The 14,243-nt window shown below is 37.2% G+C and overlaps 1 protein-coding gene across 1 annotated transcript in view; it reads right to left on the bottom strand.

Annotated features, from left to right (window-relative positions):
- Positions 1 to 2,372: 2,372 nt before the first annotated feature.
- The window catches only part of LOC126100446 (DNA repair protein RAD50), a 270,875-nt gene continuing 259,004 nt past the window's right edge, over positions 2,373 to 14,243 (bottom strand). The window contains exons 26-27 of the mRNA XM_049911053.1: positions 2,790 to 2,918; positions 2,373 to 2,620 (exon numbers count right to left, since the gene is read on the bottom strand). Coding sequence (XP_049767010.1) covers positions 2,554 to 2,620; positions 2,790 to 2,918 — 196 coding nt within the window. The 3' untranslated portion in view covers positions 2,373 to 2,553. The remainder of the gene's footprint in view (positions 2,621 to 2,789; positions 2,919 to 14,243) is intronic.

Raw genomic sequence — 14,243 nt, 5'->3', positions numbered from 1 at the left:
AGAGGGAAGGAGAAGGAAAGACAAAAGGATATGGGTTTTAAGGGAGAGGGTAAGGAGTCATTCCAATCCCGGGAGCGGAAAGACTTACCTTAGGGGGAAAAAAGGACAGGTATACACTCGCACACACACACATATCCATCCATACATACAAGACACAAGCAGACATTTTATGTCTGCTTGTGTCTTGTATGTATGGATGGATATGTGTGTGTGTGCGAGTGTATACCTGTCCTTTTTTCCCCCTAAGGTAAGTCTTTCCGCTCCCGGGATTGGAATGACTCCTTACCCTCTCCCTTAAAACCCATATCCTTTTGTCTTTCCTTCTCCTTCCCTCTTTCCTGACGAGGCAACCTTTGGTTGCGAAAGCTAGAGTTTTCTGTGTATGTTTGTGTTTATTTGTGTGTCTATCGACCTGCCAGCGCTTTTGTTGGGTAAGTCTCATCATCTTTCTTTTTAAATATATATATATATATATATATATATATATATATATATATATATATATATATATATATATATATATACAGAGATCAAAATAAAACTGGCCCGGAAAATGCATATAAAACTGACACAGAAAATTCTGAAAACTGTGATTTCTACCTCAGGGGCAAATTGAAGAGTCAGATGCACTCAAAAATTTCTCACACACTGGAAGAACTACAGCAGAACATTGAAAATGCTATTCCTGCTATCCTTCAGGAAGAGCTGCTCCACATGTCTCAGTTTGATAAATGGAGCACAGCGCTGCATTGGCATAAAGTGGGGGCATCACCAAGTGTCAATTCTACGCTAGTCTTCTTATTGTGAATATTTTCCATGCTAGTTTTATTCTGTCCACCCCGCATATCCTTTACTTTATTGGAAGATATCTCACTCAAACTCTGTGCATGTTTGTGGTACTGACTGGCAGAGCACCAGGTCACCTGCCTAGGCATTGCCCAATTGTCTGAAAGAGGGTTGACCAGGGGAGACGCGTGTACGCGCGCGCGCGCACACACACACACACACACACACACACACAGAATTGTTTTGTTATTAGCTCATTCACCTAATCTAATGTCACCTGATTTTTCTTGTGGTATCGTATAAAAAATTTGTGAAACAAATACTAACAAAGAGATAGAGGGGCTGGCCAGTACTTACCTCAGCTCAGTACAGCCAATAGATCAAAACAGAATAGAAAATTTACATTCCTAGCTTTCGGAACTTTGTTCCTTCATCAGGGAGGGGGGGGGGGGGGGGGGGAAGGGAAGAAGGGAAAGTGGATTCAGTTACTCACAACCCAGGTTATGAGGCAACAGGGAAAGGAAAACAGGGAGGGTAGCAAGGATGGAGGCATGGTTGTCAGAGGGAAGCCAAAGATATTCTACTGTTAAGTACTGTGCCAGCTTCAAACCAAAGAGGATGCATGCAGAAGTAAAGAGGTATATAGTATAAAGATAAACACAACTATGTAGGATGAAAAGATGTGTGAATGGCTAAAGAGGAGAGGGAAAAAGGACAAGACTGAAGAGTAAAAGGGAGTGAGGTTGGTTAACGTAGGTTCAGTCCAGGGGGATGGTGGGATGAAAGGATGTGTTGGAGTGCAAGTTCCCATCTCCGCAGTTCCGAGGGACTGGTGTTGGGTGGGAGAAGCCAAATGGCATGTACGTTGTAGCAGGTTCCTAGGTCCCTAGAATTATGCTGGAGGGCATGCTCTGCTACTGGGTATTGGACATCTCCTATGCGGACAGTTCATCTGTGCCTGTTCATGCTCTCAGCCAGTTTAGTTGTAGTCATACTGATGTAAAAGGCTGTGCAGTGCAGGCATGTTAGCTTTCCCTTCTCCCCCCACCCCTCTCTCCTCCCTGATGAAGGAACAAAGTTCCGAAAGCTAGGAATGTAAATTTTCTGTTCTGTTTTGTGTATCTATTGGCTGTACTGAGCTGAGGTAAGTACTGGCCAGCCCCTCGATCTCTTTGTTAGTATCTGTTTCACATCTTTATATGAGATTTTCCATTAATTATTCATATAAAAAATTTTGTCTATGAGATATCTGCCGAGGCTGAGAAGAACTAGCCACCTGTGACATTGTTAAAACAACATTAGAGTTGTTCAAATGCATGAAATTGAACTTTGTTCAATGATGTCATGCCAGCATGTGTCACTTTGAACAACCATAGTGAATGTAGCAACTTGTGGAGGTAAATAAAACTATAAAATGATTGTTATCAGCATTGGAAAATCATCAACAAATGTATATTCACTCATTTTTGCCCCAGTCTTTCTGGAACTGGGTTCCCCTATCTCAAATTAATACATCTGTCCTCTACTATCCTTAAAAGATTGTGTGGTAATCACGTAACTCCCCTTGTATAATACAACAAAAGTACTCAGAAATGAATGTTCTTTATTTACACATAACAGTGTGAAAAATGCTGCTGCATGGGCATGGATGTATTATAACAAACAGAAAACCACAAAAATCTATAAGTACTTTCTTTCACAGAGCGTTCCACAAGATGAGCAAATTAGAATAACAAAATCAGTCTTGATGCATTCTTATTTCAAACTTTAGTTGAAGTTTCTATGTTGGGTGCTCCTTTCTTCAAAACGATACTTTTCAATGACGGAGTTTCCCCTGGAAAAAAGGGAAAGAAAAGTCACTAGCATACACTTATTAATGAACCAATATAATCATCTAATATGAATATAATTTTCCTTTTACTACATTTAACTGCTACACAGCTTCACTAGTTACCATTAGCACTTAGCACAATTGAGAATACCTTCAAGATCAGTCAACTTACTTTGCATTTCTTGTGACCCTGTAATAGTACTTCAGTTTTTCAACATTCATCAAACGATCCAAGAAGTCTTCATCGTGTGTTATCAGTATGAGCTGAAAATTCTTGTTCTCCCTCCTTAAATTTATAAGGCTAAAAGAAAAATAAAAGCAATATAAAAAAAGATATATGTAAGATTTGACTGCAAAGTACCGTAGATTGGATCATAGCAAAGGACAAGCCTAGACTGGATAAGGATGAGGAAGAATCAGCTATTATCTATTTCAGAAAATCATGGGAAACTTAGTCGGTATGGCCAGATGAGAAATTCCACTGTCTCAATTACTGAAGTATCTGGTCAAGTACTAGTTATAAATCTGCTAGCTCCAATTAAATCCAACAAAAAATTAAAATAAATAACATTAAAAATGCTGCTGTTGCAATGTCTTATGATTCGTTTATGGGCATCTAAATGTTTTACAAAGACTGCAATAACTGAATTGAAAATATAAAATTAAATATTGGGGAATGGCAAGGTAAAAAGGAAAACAGACTCTAGGACAGTGTGAGGTGGGATTTGTATTTGTTTCCTTGGTTTGTAAATTGTGAAATATTTCAAGGATACCTAAATGCTAAATACAGGGCACTATGCATTATAATGTAAATTATGGAACACACAGGACAGTGTGAGGAAATACAGCAACCTAAATACACATCACCAAGCCCTACTGGAGAAACTTGCATGCCACTTGTTAATCTAAAGTTTTACTTTCACAACCAGGTTGAAGAAAATACTGTTCCTGTAACACACAGCTACCATTCCAAAACCATCAGCTTAATATCAGATGCAAAGAAAAATGTGTACATGGCCACTGAACAGTAATAAATGGAAAAGAGAGGCAAGCAATATTAATACTTGCCCAAAGTTAGTGAATGCATTGTGCAAAATAGTCACAGATCACCTTAAGACCATAATGTTGACTTAAAATCCATCAGTGTTAGAGTCAAAGAATTTACAGTGGAAGTCGATAAAAATGTGACTAACATCTGGGATCAAAATACATTGTACTAGGAGGAAAAATAGCTTAATTACTGCAAAGGACTAGCTACAATCAAGACTTAAAAATGCTGTACAAGCAATATTGCAAAAAAACTTCTGCCTGTTGTTAAAAAAAAGGCAAAACCCAGGTACTATACACTAAAAAATCAAAATTCCAATAATAAGTGAAGGAGAAACTGGAACATTGTTAGGAATAAAACAATCATGGTAAAGCTTAGGATATTGTACTCCTAGATGAGAGTAGCAATAAGACAGATAATATGAAATTCAAATAATTGGCACTAAATTCAATGAATTCTACACAAACAGTAGGTGAAAATATGGAGGAAAAAGATTATCAACTGAAATCAGATCTGTAAAACAGCAAGGGACATAAGTTTTGCCACCTCATTTGTTAGACATAACTATGTAACAAGGCCCTGGTGGTCACATTAGTACCATCAACTGCCTTGGCATCACTGGATGAAATATGGAAAGGCGTGGGATCAGCACACTGCTCTCCCAGATGATGTCAGTTTTTGTGACTTGGAGCTCCCACTACCAACCAAGTAGCTCCTCAATTGGCATCAAAAGGCTGAGAGCACGACATGCAACTCCTCCCACCAAGGAAAAATCCATAGTACTACCAGGAATCGAACTCATGCCCTCTGCATGGCAGTCGGTCATGCTCACCACTCAGCTACAGAGGTGGAGTCATTTGTTAGAGTGCTCAGAAAAATAATTTGGCACTAAAAAGTAACAACTCTTCTGGTTATGATGGTACCTCAGCTGCAGTGCTAAAATCTTGTGCTGACTTGGTAGCACCACCCCTGAGTTATCTTCTGTACCCAGTTAATAAGTCAAGATAGATTTCCTTAAATACTGAAGTACCCAGTAGTACCACCAACATACAAAAGTGGAGACAATCAACTGACCTCCAATTATCGACTCCTCTCCCACGTTCTTGTGTTTTCAAATGTTTTGGAGAAGGTAGCTCACATGAGAATACTGGACAATTTTTCTACAGTTAAACTTTTACTTTCCTGAATTGGCTCTTGTTTTGAAGATAATTATGTTTTTGGATTTTATTTAAATGCTCCCAAAGATGCTGATTCTCTGGCAGTATTGTTGATCTTCATTTTCATCTAATTTTTTACCCTCTTTCGTATTTCACAAACATTGTATTAAAATCCTTAAATTTTATTTTGTATTTTTATTTTAGCTGTTCTGAATAAATATGACTCCCTTATAAAGAGGATGCATAAACACTCGCAATGTGTTTTGTTGTATTTGTAGTGAAAACACCTACAGAACCAAAGACAGAATATCACAATGTTTGTAAGGAATGCATATCTTGCATATTTTGGGATACAGCTCGGAGACCAAGAAAGACCATGGGCTCCCCACACTGTGTAGATTTTCTTTGACAGTGGAGAAATGGACGAATAGAATGTTTAAGTTTCGGTGCACCAATGGTCTGGCGAGAACCAAAAAACCACTATGACTGTTTCTTTTGGGTTGTAGATGTCAAAGGTTTCAATCTATTAAAAAAAAGTAAATGGGAGTATCCAAATTTAGACTCAGGCAGGATAACTGTGGCACACATTGAAGTAATTCTTATACCAGTGTTTACTAAACTACCTGAATTATAAGAACCTGAAGAGATACAGAATTTGGAGAACAAAAGGAGCATCAGCAGTGGAAGTGAATATGAAGGAGAAATTTCTACACCTAAACTGTTCACTCAAAAGAAACTAAACGATCTGGTATGTGATCTTAATATGTTAAAGGAAGGAGCAGAACCAGGCTAAAGGAAAGCAACTGTCTTAGTCCAAGAGCAAAAATTTCAGAATACTGTACAAGGGAAGTAGGTCTTCTTCAATACTTTAGTCATGATGAAAATCTTTATATTTCAATAACAACTGCGGTCTACTCATTCAGATAGGGTTACAGGAATATCACCCAAATGCTGGCAGCTTTTTGTGGACAGCTGAAAGCCTGAAATGTGTCTTGCTCCACAACAGTAACATCCTTGCATCCATTCCCATTGGCCACTCAACAAAACTAAAAGAGGAATCTGAAACTATCCAAATTAAATTGCACAAAGTACACTGACATGAACATCAATGGTCTATTTGTTGTGATTTGAAGATGGTAAACATGGCCAGCAGTGTGGGTACGCGAAGTACCCTTGTTTTATATGCTTGGGCAACTTCCCTCTAAAATAGGATGCACTGTACTATAAATAAAAAAATTACATTAAGTACAGTATTACAAATCTGAGTATGGTCCCTATTTTTGTGGAATGAAACACATTGATCTATTCTTTACCGATTCCTATGGAAAAGAGTAGTTCATGTAATGAGAGTGAGAAATGAATAATGCTCATTAAGTGAAGTAAAAATGTACACTGTAAAATTTACAACGCAAAATATGTTCAATTTATTGTTTTTATTTCATGACCAATTAAGATATGCATTAACTGATGTGTGTAATTAAAGGACATTTTGAAGTATTCAACATCACTTCTTGTTCTCAAGTATTCACCTTATTACATCTTGCACAATTGGCCAATTTCGGCCTTGCAGGTCATTTTCAAGTGGAGCAGGTGTCGAAGTGTTGTGCAATTATTACTCTGTTAAAAGAGATATAGCCAATCTGAAAGTGAGCACATAATGAGCGAGTGTCGGAATTAAAAATGGGAAACTTACTGGATGCAGTAATAGTTGTCTTTGTGGCTAATGCCATCTTATAGGTCGATATGTGTGTTCACATTCATTGTCAAATCAGTATTCGACAATGAAAGCGATACAAAAACATCTGAACTGTACCGAACAGTTCGAAGCAGTATTGGGGTAACAGACCTCAAGAAAATTTAGTCAATAGCTAGATCTTGGCCCTTGGGACTTACTGGAAATCCTAATGTGGCCCTTAGGCTAAAACGTTTGGAGAGCCCTGGTTTAAATCAGCTACTCGTGTCCTCAATCCTGATACTTCACTTCTTTTAAACAAATCTAATGCTGTATGCTCAGTTTGCAAGTGTGGTCTCCAGTCTGCACATGATGACTTATTCATTCTGGTTCCTTTCACAATCACATTCCATAGGTGAGCACTTTTTCTCTGAGTTTCTTGTTAGATTAGAATTCCTGTTGTGTGTGACAAAAAGTGTATATCACCAGTGAAATATTTTTTGTTGGCATTTTACTTATTGTGCTCTGGGCAGATACTCAGATCCTACTCCACACACAGCATTATGCCCCTCCATCTATAATTTTAATTTTACACACAGTCAAGTCACTTAATTTTTCATTGAACTTTCTGTTGCCTGTCCTGTTGGTACTATCACACCTCTCTCTTCATTTGTGTGTAAAATGAATTGCATTAATAGCAGGTTTTCTGCAATCACTGTTCATACTTTCACTGTGAGGTAACAACATGCACTAGTTTGAATTAAACACTAAGTTCATTCCTGCCGCATCAAGTAATGCTTGGAATTTACAATACTGGGCCCAAATATTCTAATAAACTGTAGGAGGAGTGGCTGATGAAGGCCGCCATACAAGAAAAAAATTTCACTCTAGAGAGTGAAACATTGTATATATGGAAATTATTTCCACTTCTAATGTTGTGGTTGTGAATTTCTGAGTTAAATCTTATATTCAACAAATCTTATATTCAACATTGTTATTAACCACCAATATCATTAGAAAGTAAATTTAGCTGTACCTGTAGAGTCTTATGTAAGATGTTCAGTCATCAGCTATATACACTATTCTTATTGCATGCTTCTGTTGAATACAATCTTATCTGCAAGTCATTCAGTGAAATAATTTATTAAGTGCAAAGCAGGTGAAAACAGAACTTATCCACATGCTGGACCACTTCAGTTTATTATCTAACTGGATGTCCAGAAATTTTACATACTGAGTCTCATCCAGTGTATGACCATTATTTCCACTTTTATTTGTTTGGAATATTAGTTTCTATAAGATTAAAGTTGAATCTGCTGGATGCAAACCCATTGTAAACTGTTCTGTTTTACGCTGCTAAACACAGTTTTTCTTCCCAATGATTTTTAATGGCTTTTAGGACCATCATGTGTTGCTGAATGCAAATATGGCCTCAGTTTTCCTATATTGGCTCCTGTTTTATGGCAGTTTAACATTTATTGATGAATATAAACAAACAGCAATACAATATCATATGTGAATAGGTTTATCCTGATCGCAAGTCACATGATTACTCTCTCAGATAACACCAAAATGACATAATAAGTACTGTAATTAACTAATTATGTTGCATTACTTCATAATGGAGAAAACTGTATGCCTACATTTAGTGAGACTATAGTAATAACTCCTCATGAAACAATGTTGGTTTGATTTTCTTCTGTACTGGTCTTCAGGACAATCGCATTGGAGGCACCAACAGTAGTCAGCCATCATACGTGTGTCCCACCTGCCTTGATATCTGTCTTCCATTATCTTAATTTCTTGGTGGAACCTCTCCCCTTACGCCTTGCTGTAATTGCCTAAGTTGTCTGGAAATCTGGATAAGAGCCTGTGAAGGAAGTGCACTTTAATACTTGTATTAACACCCAACTTTTTAAAGGCTGTCAACATGTTCTGCACAATTTCTTTGTAATTGTCTGTCATATGATTGCTAAGAAGTTCTCCACAAGTAAGATATAACAACGCCAGGCTGACAGTTATAAATCATTCATGAAATTTCTCACATTGGAATCACTCACGAGTCTGCAAATCTGCAGCCCATCAAATATAGCTGCTTTCAAGTTTTCAGTGTTCAGTGCAGGAAAAAATATACATAGGTATTTGAAGCAACTGCCTCCTCTATCTGGGGCCGTAACAAATTGCTTCATCAATTCTAGCTTTATATGCAATGGAGGGAGAATTATTTTCTCTTTTCACCAATGGCTCCCAAATGATGTTGGCTGCACCTACACCAAGACTTTAAGGGAAAGTCCATGTCACTGCCTGTGCTTCAAAATATGTCCAAAAAGAGACATAGCCTTATTGTTAATTAAATTCATATCACGCATAGCTACTGTCTTATGGGCATTTTTAATGCATTAGAGTTAGTTAACAATGTCAGATTAGAACTGAAATTCATAAACACATACTGCAAGGGACAGGGTTACCACACACTGACAAAGATAAGATCCTAATGTTGCAGAGGATTTTCAATATTGCCATGGAAGGCAGAGTAGTTGCACAGGTGACAACAATTGTGGCACGAAGTGCATTGCGACCTGTACAGCTGAATGAAGACAGCATTGTCAGAGCTTCTACTTTATAGAGTGGTAGTTTATAGGAGAACATGTGACTTAGTGTTAATTTATAGTGTCCAAAGAGACCGATCCAGGACAGAAGGTAGTTTTTGAAATGGTTATTAAATACTGAAAAAATAACACTAAACAGACTCTTTATATGAAACATCATTCGGTAAGCGAGTTAATTTCTTACATTTTCACCTACTTCTTGTGCAAATCACACATTGCGAGAGATGCTCAATAAGCAAGGTTCGACTGTAATAAAAAACACAATTTTGACAGACCAGATACCATGCATGTCAAAGCCATTGCTGTGGGGTGGTGTTGGTCAGCGGTCCGTAGTTGGGAGACACCTGATTCAGAGGAACCGCAGGTCCATACACACTAAACAGCGAATAAATGTTGCAAAGTTCAGTGTGGGAAGACTGTTCTTCAAGAACAGAGCCAGATAATGTTGTAAATGTACAGTTTCATTAGTATTCACTTCTCTTCTACTGACTACAATGAACAAATAGACAGGAAAAAACTGTTAAAAATACATAGACACAAACAAAGCCTAACTTTTGGCAGAATTTTGCAAGAAAATGGTTCCCTTCCTACAGCTGCCATTCCATCTAAACTTAAATCCCATATAACTGGTCTGTAATCCTTCAAAGAATAAGATCTGTGCCCTCATATATATGCCCACCTCACATGCCCCCATATGTCATCAATTCAGTCTTAGTTGTACCCTGGACACTACCTTTTCTATGAGTCAGGGAGAGGAACCTAATTACCACTGCTGCAGCAATACGGAAATTGCTGCAAAGATTGGCAGTGATAGCATGAGTACAGATAGTTCTGCCTGTGTTGGCCATGACTACAGAGTTTGCAATACACATGACAACAGAGATGGCCCCTGGGCTAAAATAGGAACTAAATACACAACCCAAAGCTTGCTCAGCAGTTTTTATGTCATCAATGCACTTATACAATGTCCATTCAATAAATAACTGGAAGAGTTGTATAAAAAATACAACTTTTACAAAGTTTGTGCTTCTTTTTTTATTTTCTATTGGTGACCTATAACTACATTATCACATGGGGCTGGCATGCCTGTCTCGCAAACGTGATGCTGAGAATCAATTAAACAAGATGGTGGCCACTTTGTAGGTTTGCACCTATGTGGAGCAGTGGAACGTCTTTAGATTCCTCACTGAAACCAATCTAAATTCACCGTTAGGTGTCAGTGCAATATTGTGAAAGCTGAATCCAACACAAGTGTGTGAGAGGACAGATAAGTCAAAACAAGATATAACAAGTACTGAAGATTTTTGCCATGCTCAGGATGCTCTGCCTGTTCAGTGACAGAGAACAACATTTACAGAGTTGACACAGAAAAGCAGGCATACCATGGTGACATATATTGCAGCAGTGACAAATATTAGTGTTGGATCAGTTCACCATATTGTTTATGACATACTAATGTGCAAGAAAGTGTATGCAAGATGGTTTCCACTATACCTGGTGTCAGAAATGAAAGAGAGGCACATAGATATGTGCAGGGAGCTTTTGCAATAGTATGAGGGTGAAGGGAAGGCATTCTTCACTGTACTACAAGTTGGGTGCATTTTTTAGCCCACTGAAAGAGACCCTTAGTAGTTCAAAGTCTGATGATGAGAAATTCCAGCCAGTATTGCGTAACTCATTACAAACACGTCCCTAATAATTCTTAGCACATGGAAATGAGAAGCCTGTCTAACACTGGCACAAGTGCGTAGAATTTGGTTTTTTGTTGAATGACACTTGTATCAGAACACAACTGTTACCTTACTTTTTCGAACTGGATTTTGATTTTTTGAACTCTGATTGGGTCGTATGAATAAAAATGAGAACATTCTCCACAGTAGATACTCAGAGCAAAAGCACATTCTCAGAGAAATTTCTCAATTTCATATGAATAAAAACTACGGAGCATAATCTCTGACCCGGGAGTACTTTCTCACTACCTCCCCTCCTTATTGAGTAAGCTCTCAGCAAAGATATTAAAATCTAACATCTTTGGTTCACAGTTTGTTTTCATTTGCACGTGTGTGTGTTACCAAAAGTTTTTCTTAACGTTATTTCAGTGCCAAAATGAAAGATTTCAAATTAGCCTTTGTGAATATTATAAGAGATTATACTGCTATTATCAGCAAGTCACAAACTCTGCCCAAGAAGGAAGAGGGCAGATAGTATAAAGGAAATACAACATAGTTACAGGGGCTAGTTTTGGAAAAGACATTTCAGGTGGGCAGATTATGAAAAAACTGTACAATATGAAGTCGCGCATCAAGTCTAAGACGGATGTAAATAAGACGGGCAACATTAAGATCTCACTAAAAAATTGGGAACAAATGTTTTTGAAACTTTTAGAGGGATATGACTGCAACTTAACTATCCACGGAATTCCTGGTAAGTCCCATTCTTTCCATTTTTTTATGATGTGCTTAATGTTTTGAAATTGTGTACCAGCAAAATATTTATTTTTAACATGTGAAAATAAAACAATGTTTGGTAAAATGCATCTGATATTTGACAACTTTTCTATAAAAGTATCACAGTGTACTATACATGAAATCAGACAAACCCCTCCCACAGTTCTGCATAAAATTGCTTGCTATATGTACAAACTAGAAACTGAATTGTGACACACACTACTATTATTTTTTTATTTTTTAAAATTTTTATTAGGAGTTGGTGTAGTGGGTGGTTCCACCTCTGCTATCATCTATTCCCCAGAGAGTAGTTGATACCGACTGTACATTCTTTGAACCATAATTAGTTCTGCAGCAACCGCAAATTGTCACAGCAGATGCTACAGATCTGATGGGTCCAGAAATCATCATAACTTTGCAGTCGCCTGTTTTGGGGCCTGCGAGAGTGTTGAAACAACGCAGACTAAGCATGAAATGGATGAGACGATGAACTTGTTTAATTCTGAGTTGCAACGACTAGTTTTACTGTAACAATTATATATCCTGAAGACAAAGCAGCAGAAACTGATGCATCAAGAAAAAGACAACAACATAATGAATTCTGTAGTCACAGTACAAACTGTTTTTATGAATAAAAACATGTTTTTTAAGTGAATGTTTAATTTCATTCTTCATTTACCAAATTCCATATTCTCTTAAAGAAATAATTCAATTCAAATTTCTTTTCAATGAAACAATAACTGTTGCATAATCCAATTTGAACTGTTAAAAAATGTGTGCACTTATTTACTGTTGTTCAGGCAAATACCTTGAAACAGTTTTTGGGAAAGTGGAACAAACAGATTAACTCATTCTTTTTTAAATATTACACATAAACAGTTAGTGCAATTATTTACTGTAGCACCTGGCAAATACCTTCACCACATCCTTGAAACAATTTCAGGGAAAGTGGAAGAAAAAGATTTAACTTTTTCATGTTTTAAATGTGCATGTTAAAACAGTTTGTGCTCTTACCACAGCATCTGGCAAATACCTTCACAGTACCCATGAAACAAGTTTTGGTTAAGTAGAACAAAAAGAGTAATTTGTTCCTATTTTAAATGTTACAGGTTAGACAGTTTGTGCACTTATTACTGTAGCACCTGCCAATGTCTTCACCATATCCTTGAAACAATTTTTGGGAAAGTGGAACAAAAAGATTAACCTTTTTTTCTGTTTTAAATGTTACTGGTCAAATAATCTGTGTATTTATTTACTGTAGTATCTGAAAATTCTGTTCCAGTTTGGACTGTTACAGGTTAAACAATTTTTGGTGAAAGTAAAATCAACGAGAAAGGATGAAGAAAAACATTAAACTGCATTTTATTATGTGACACAGAGCACTGTTTTTTATTTTCATCAAAATATTATTTAATTGTACCTGAAGAAGAAAAAATATTTTAATTACAAAAAATACATGAATCAGTTTTAATTATGCAATGTTTTGACAGATTTCCATACACTACAGTTGACATATTATACTAACAATTTACCGTCCTCTATTTGTTCCACGTACACATACGTTTGTTACTTCCTCTTCTCCCAAGACTGGAAGATTGTTGTCATTGTCACTAGGTGCCTGAAAATCCTCAACCCCTCTATGTTTTACTACACTGCGCAAAACAAAACAGGCTATTATTACACTGGGGATTTTGTTTGGGCAAGCATTATTTTATTTTGCAGAATTGGGTAATGCCTTTTTATCTGTCCAAAGCATAATTCATATCACCCTATCCTTTGAGTGAAGTCTGTTGTACACCCTCTTATCAGGCATTTCGGGATTTTGAAACAGTGTCATCAACCACAGTGCAATGCCATATCCTTCAACTCCTAAAATTAGGCATTGCACTAGTTCTCTTGCAATATATGGTACGTACCTGAGCTTTTCCATATCCTAGCATCATGTACCGACCCAGGCCATGAAGCATCAACACTTGTAAACATTTCACATAATCACATGTCGCCTGCGCATTTATAGACGGAAAGCCCTTTTGATTAACATATTTGTCTCTCTGTGCAGAAGGTTTCATTATAGGTATGTGCATGCAGTCTAAGGCCCCTACCACGCATGGAAATTTATACCTACACTGCCACTTAACTTTAGCTGTTTCTAGTTCGTTAATGTTTCTCGGGAATCGGATCCACAATGGTGATTTTCTGTTAACCTGCTGCAGAACATACGAAAATGTTAATGATACTGCTGTCTGGTTATTCGTAAGTCTTCTCCTACACCAGTTTGAAAGCCTGTATCTGATAAATAGTGCAAAAATGTTTTAATTTTGCATTCATTGGAAAGGGCGCCTTCTCTTCTTTCTTGATTTTCGGGAAGAAAGAGATTTGCCAACCAAATAATGTTTTCACTGTTAAATCTATATAAACTTCTACAGTTCCTTGCTTCTGTGTTCCTTTGTACTAGGTGTACCTTTTTTTGCCTTTCGAGAACCATAAGTTCCACCACTTTCACTAAAAACACTCGCTAACACTTAACTACACAACTTACCCAGCTTGAAGTATGCTATGGAGCTCACTCACAAAAACAGAGAATGTTCTCCGCTTGTGAGAAACTTATCTCGTTTTATTCATAAGATATCGTAGAATATTCTTTATTTTGAGCAACTACCCCCATCCTTCAACTCACGGAGAGAATATACTCA

The sequence above is a fragment of the Schistocerca cancellata genome, chromosome 9 (assembly GCF_023864275.1).
Source record: "Schistocerca cancellata isolate TAMUIC-IGC-003103 chromosome 9, iqSchCanc2.1, whole genome shotgun sequence".
Taxonomy (NCBI): domain Eukaryota; kingdom Metazoa; phylum Arthropoda; class Insecta; order Orthoptera; family Acrididae; genus Schistocerca; species Schistocerca cancellata.
The sequence above is the reverse complement of the archived record's forward strand: the minus strand, read 5'-3'. Positions and strand labels throughout refer to the sequence as shown.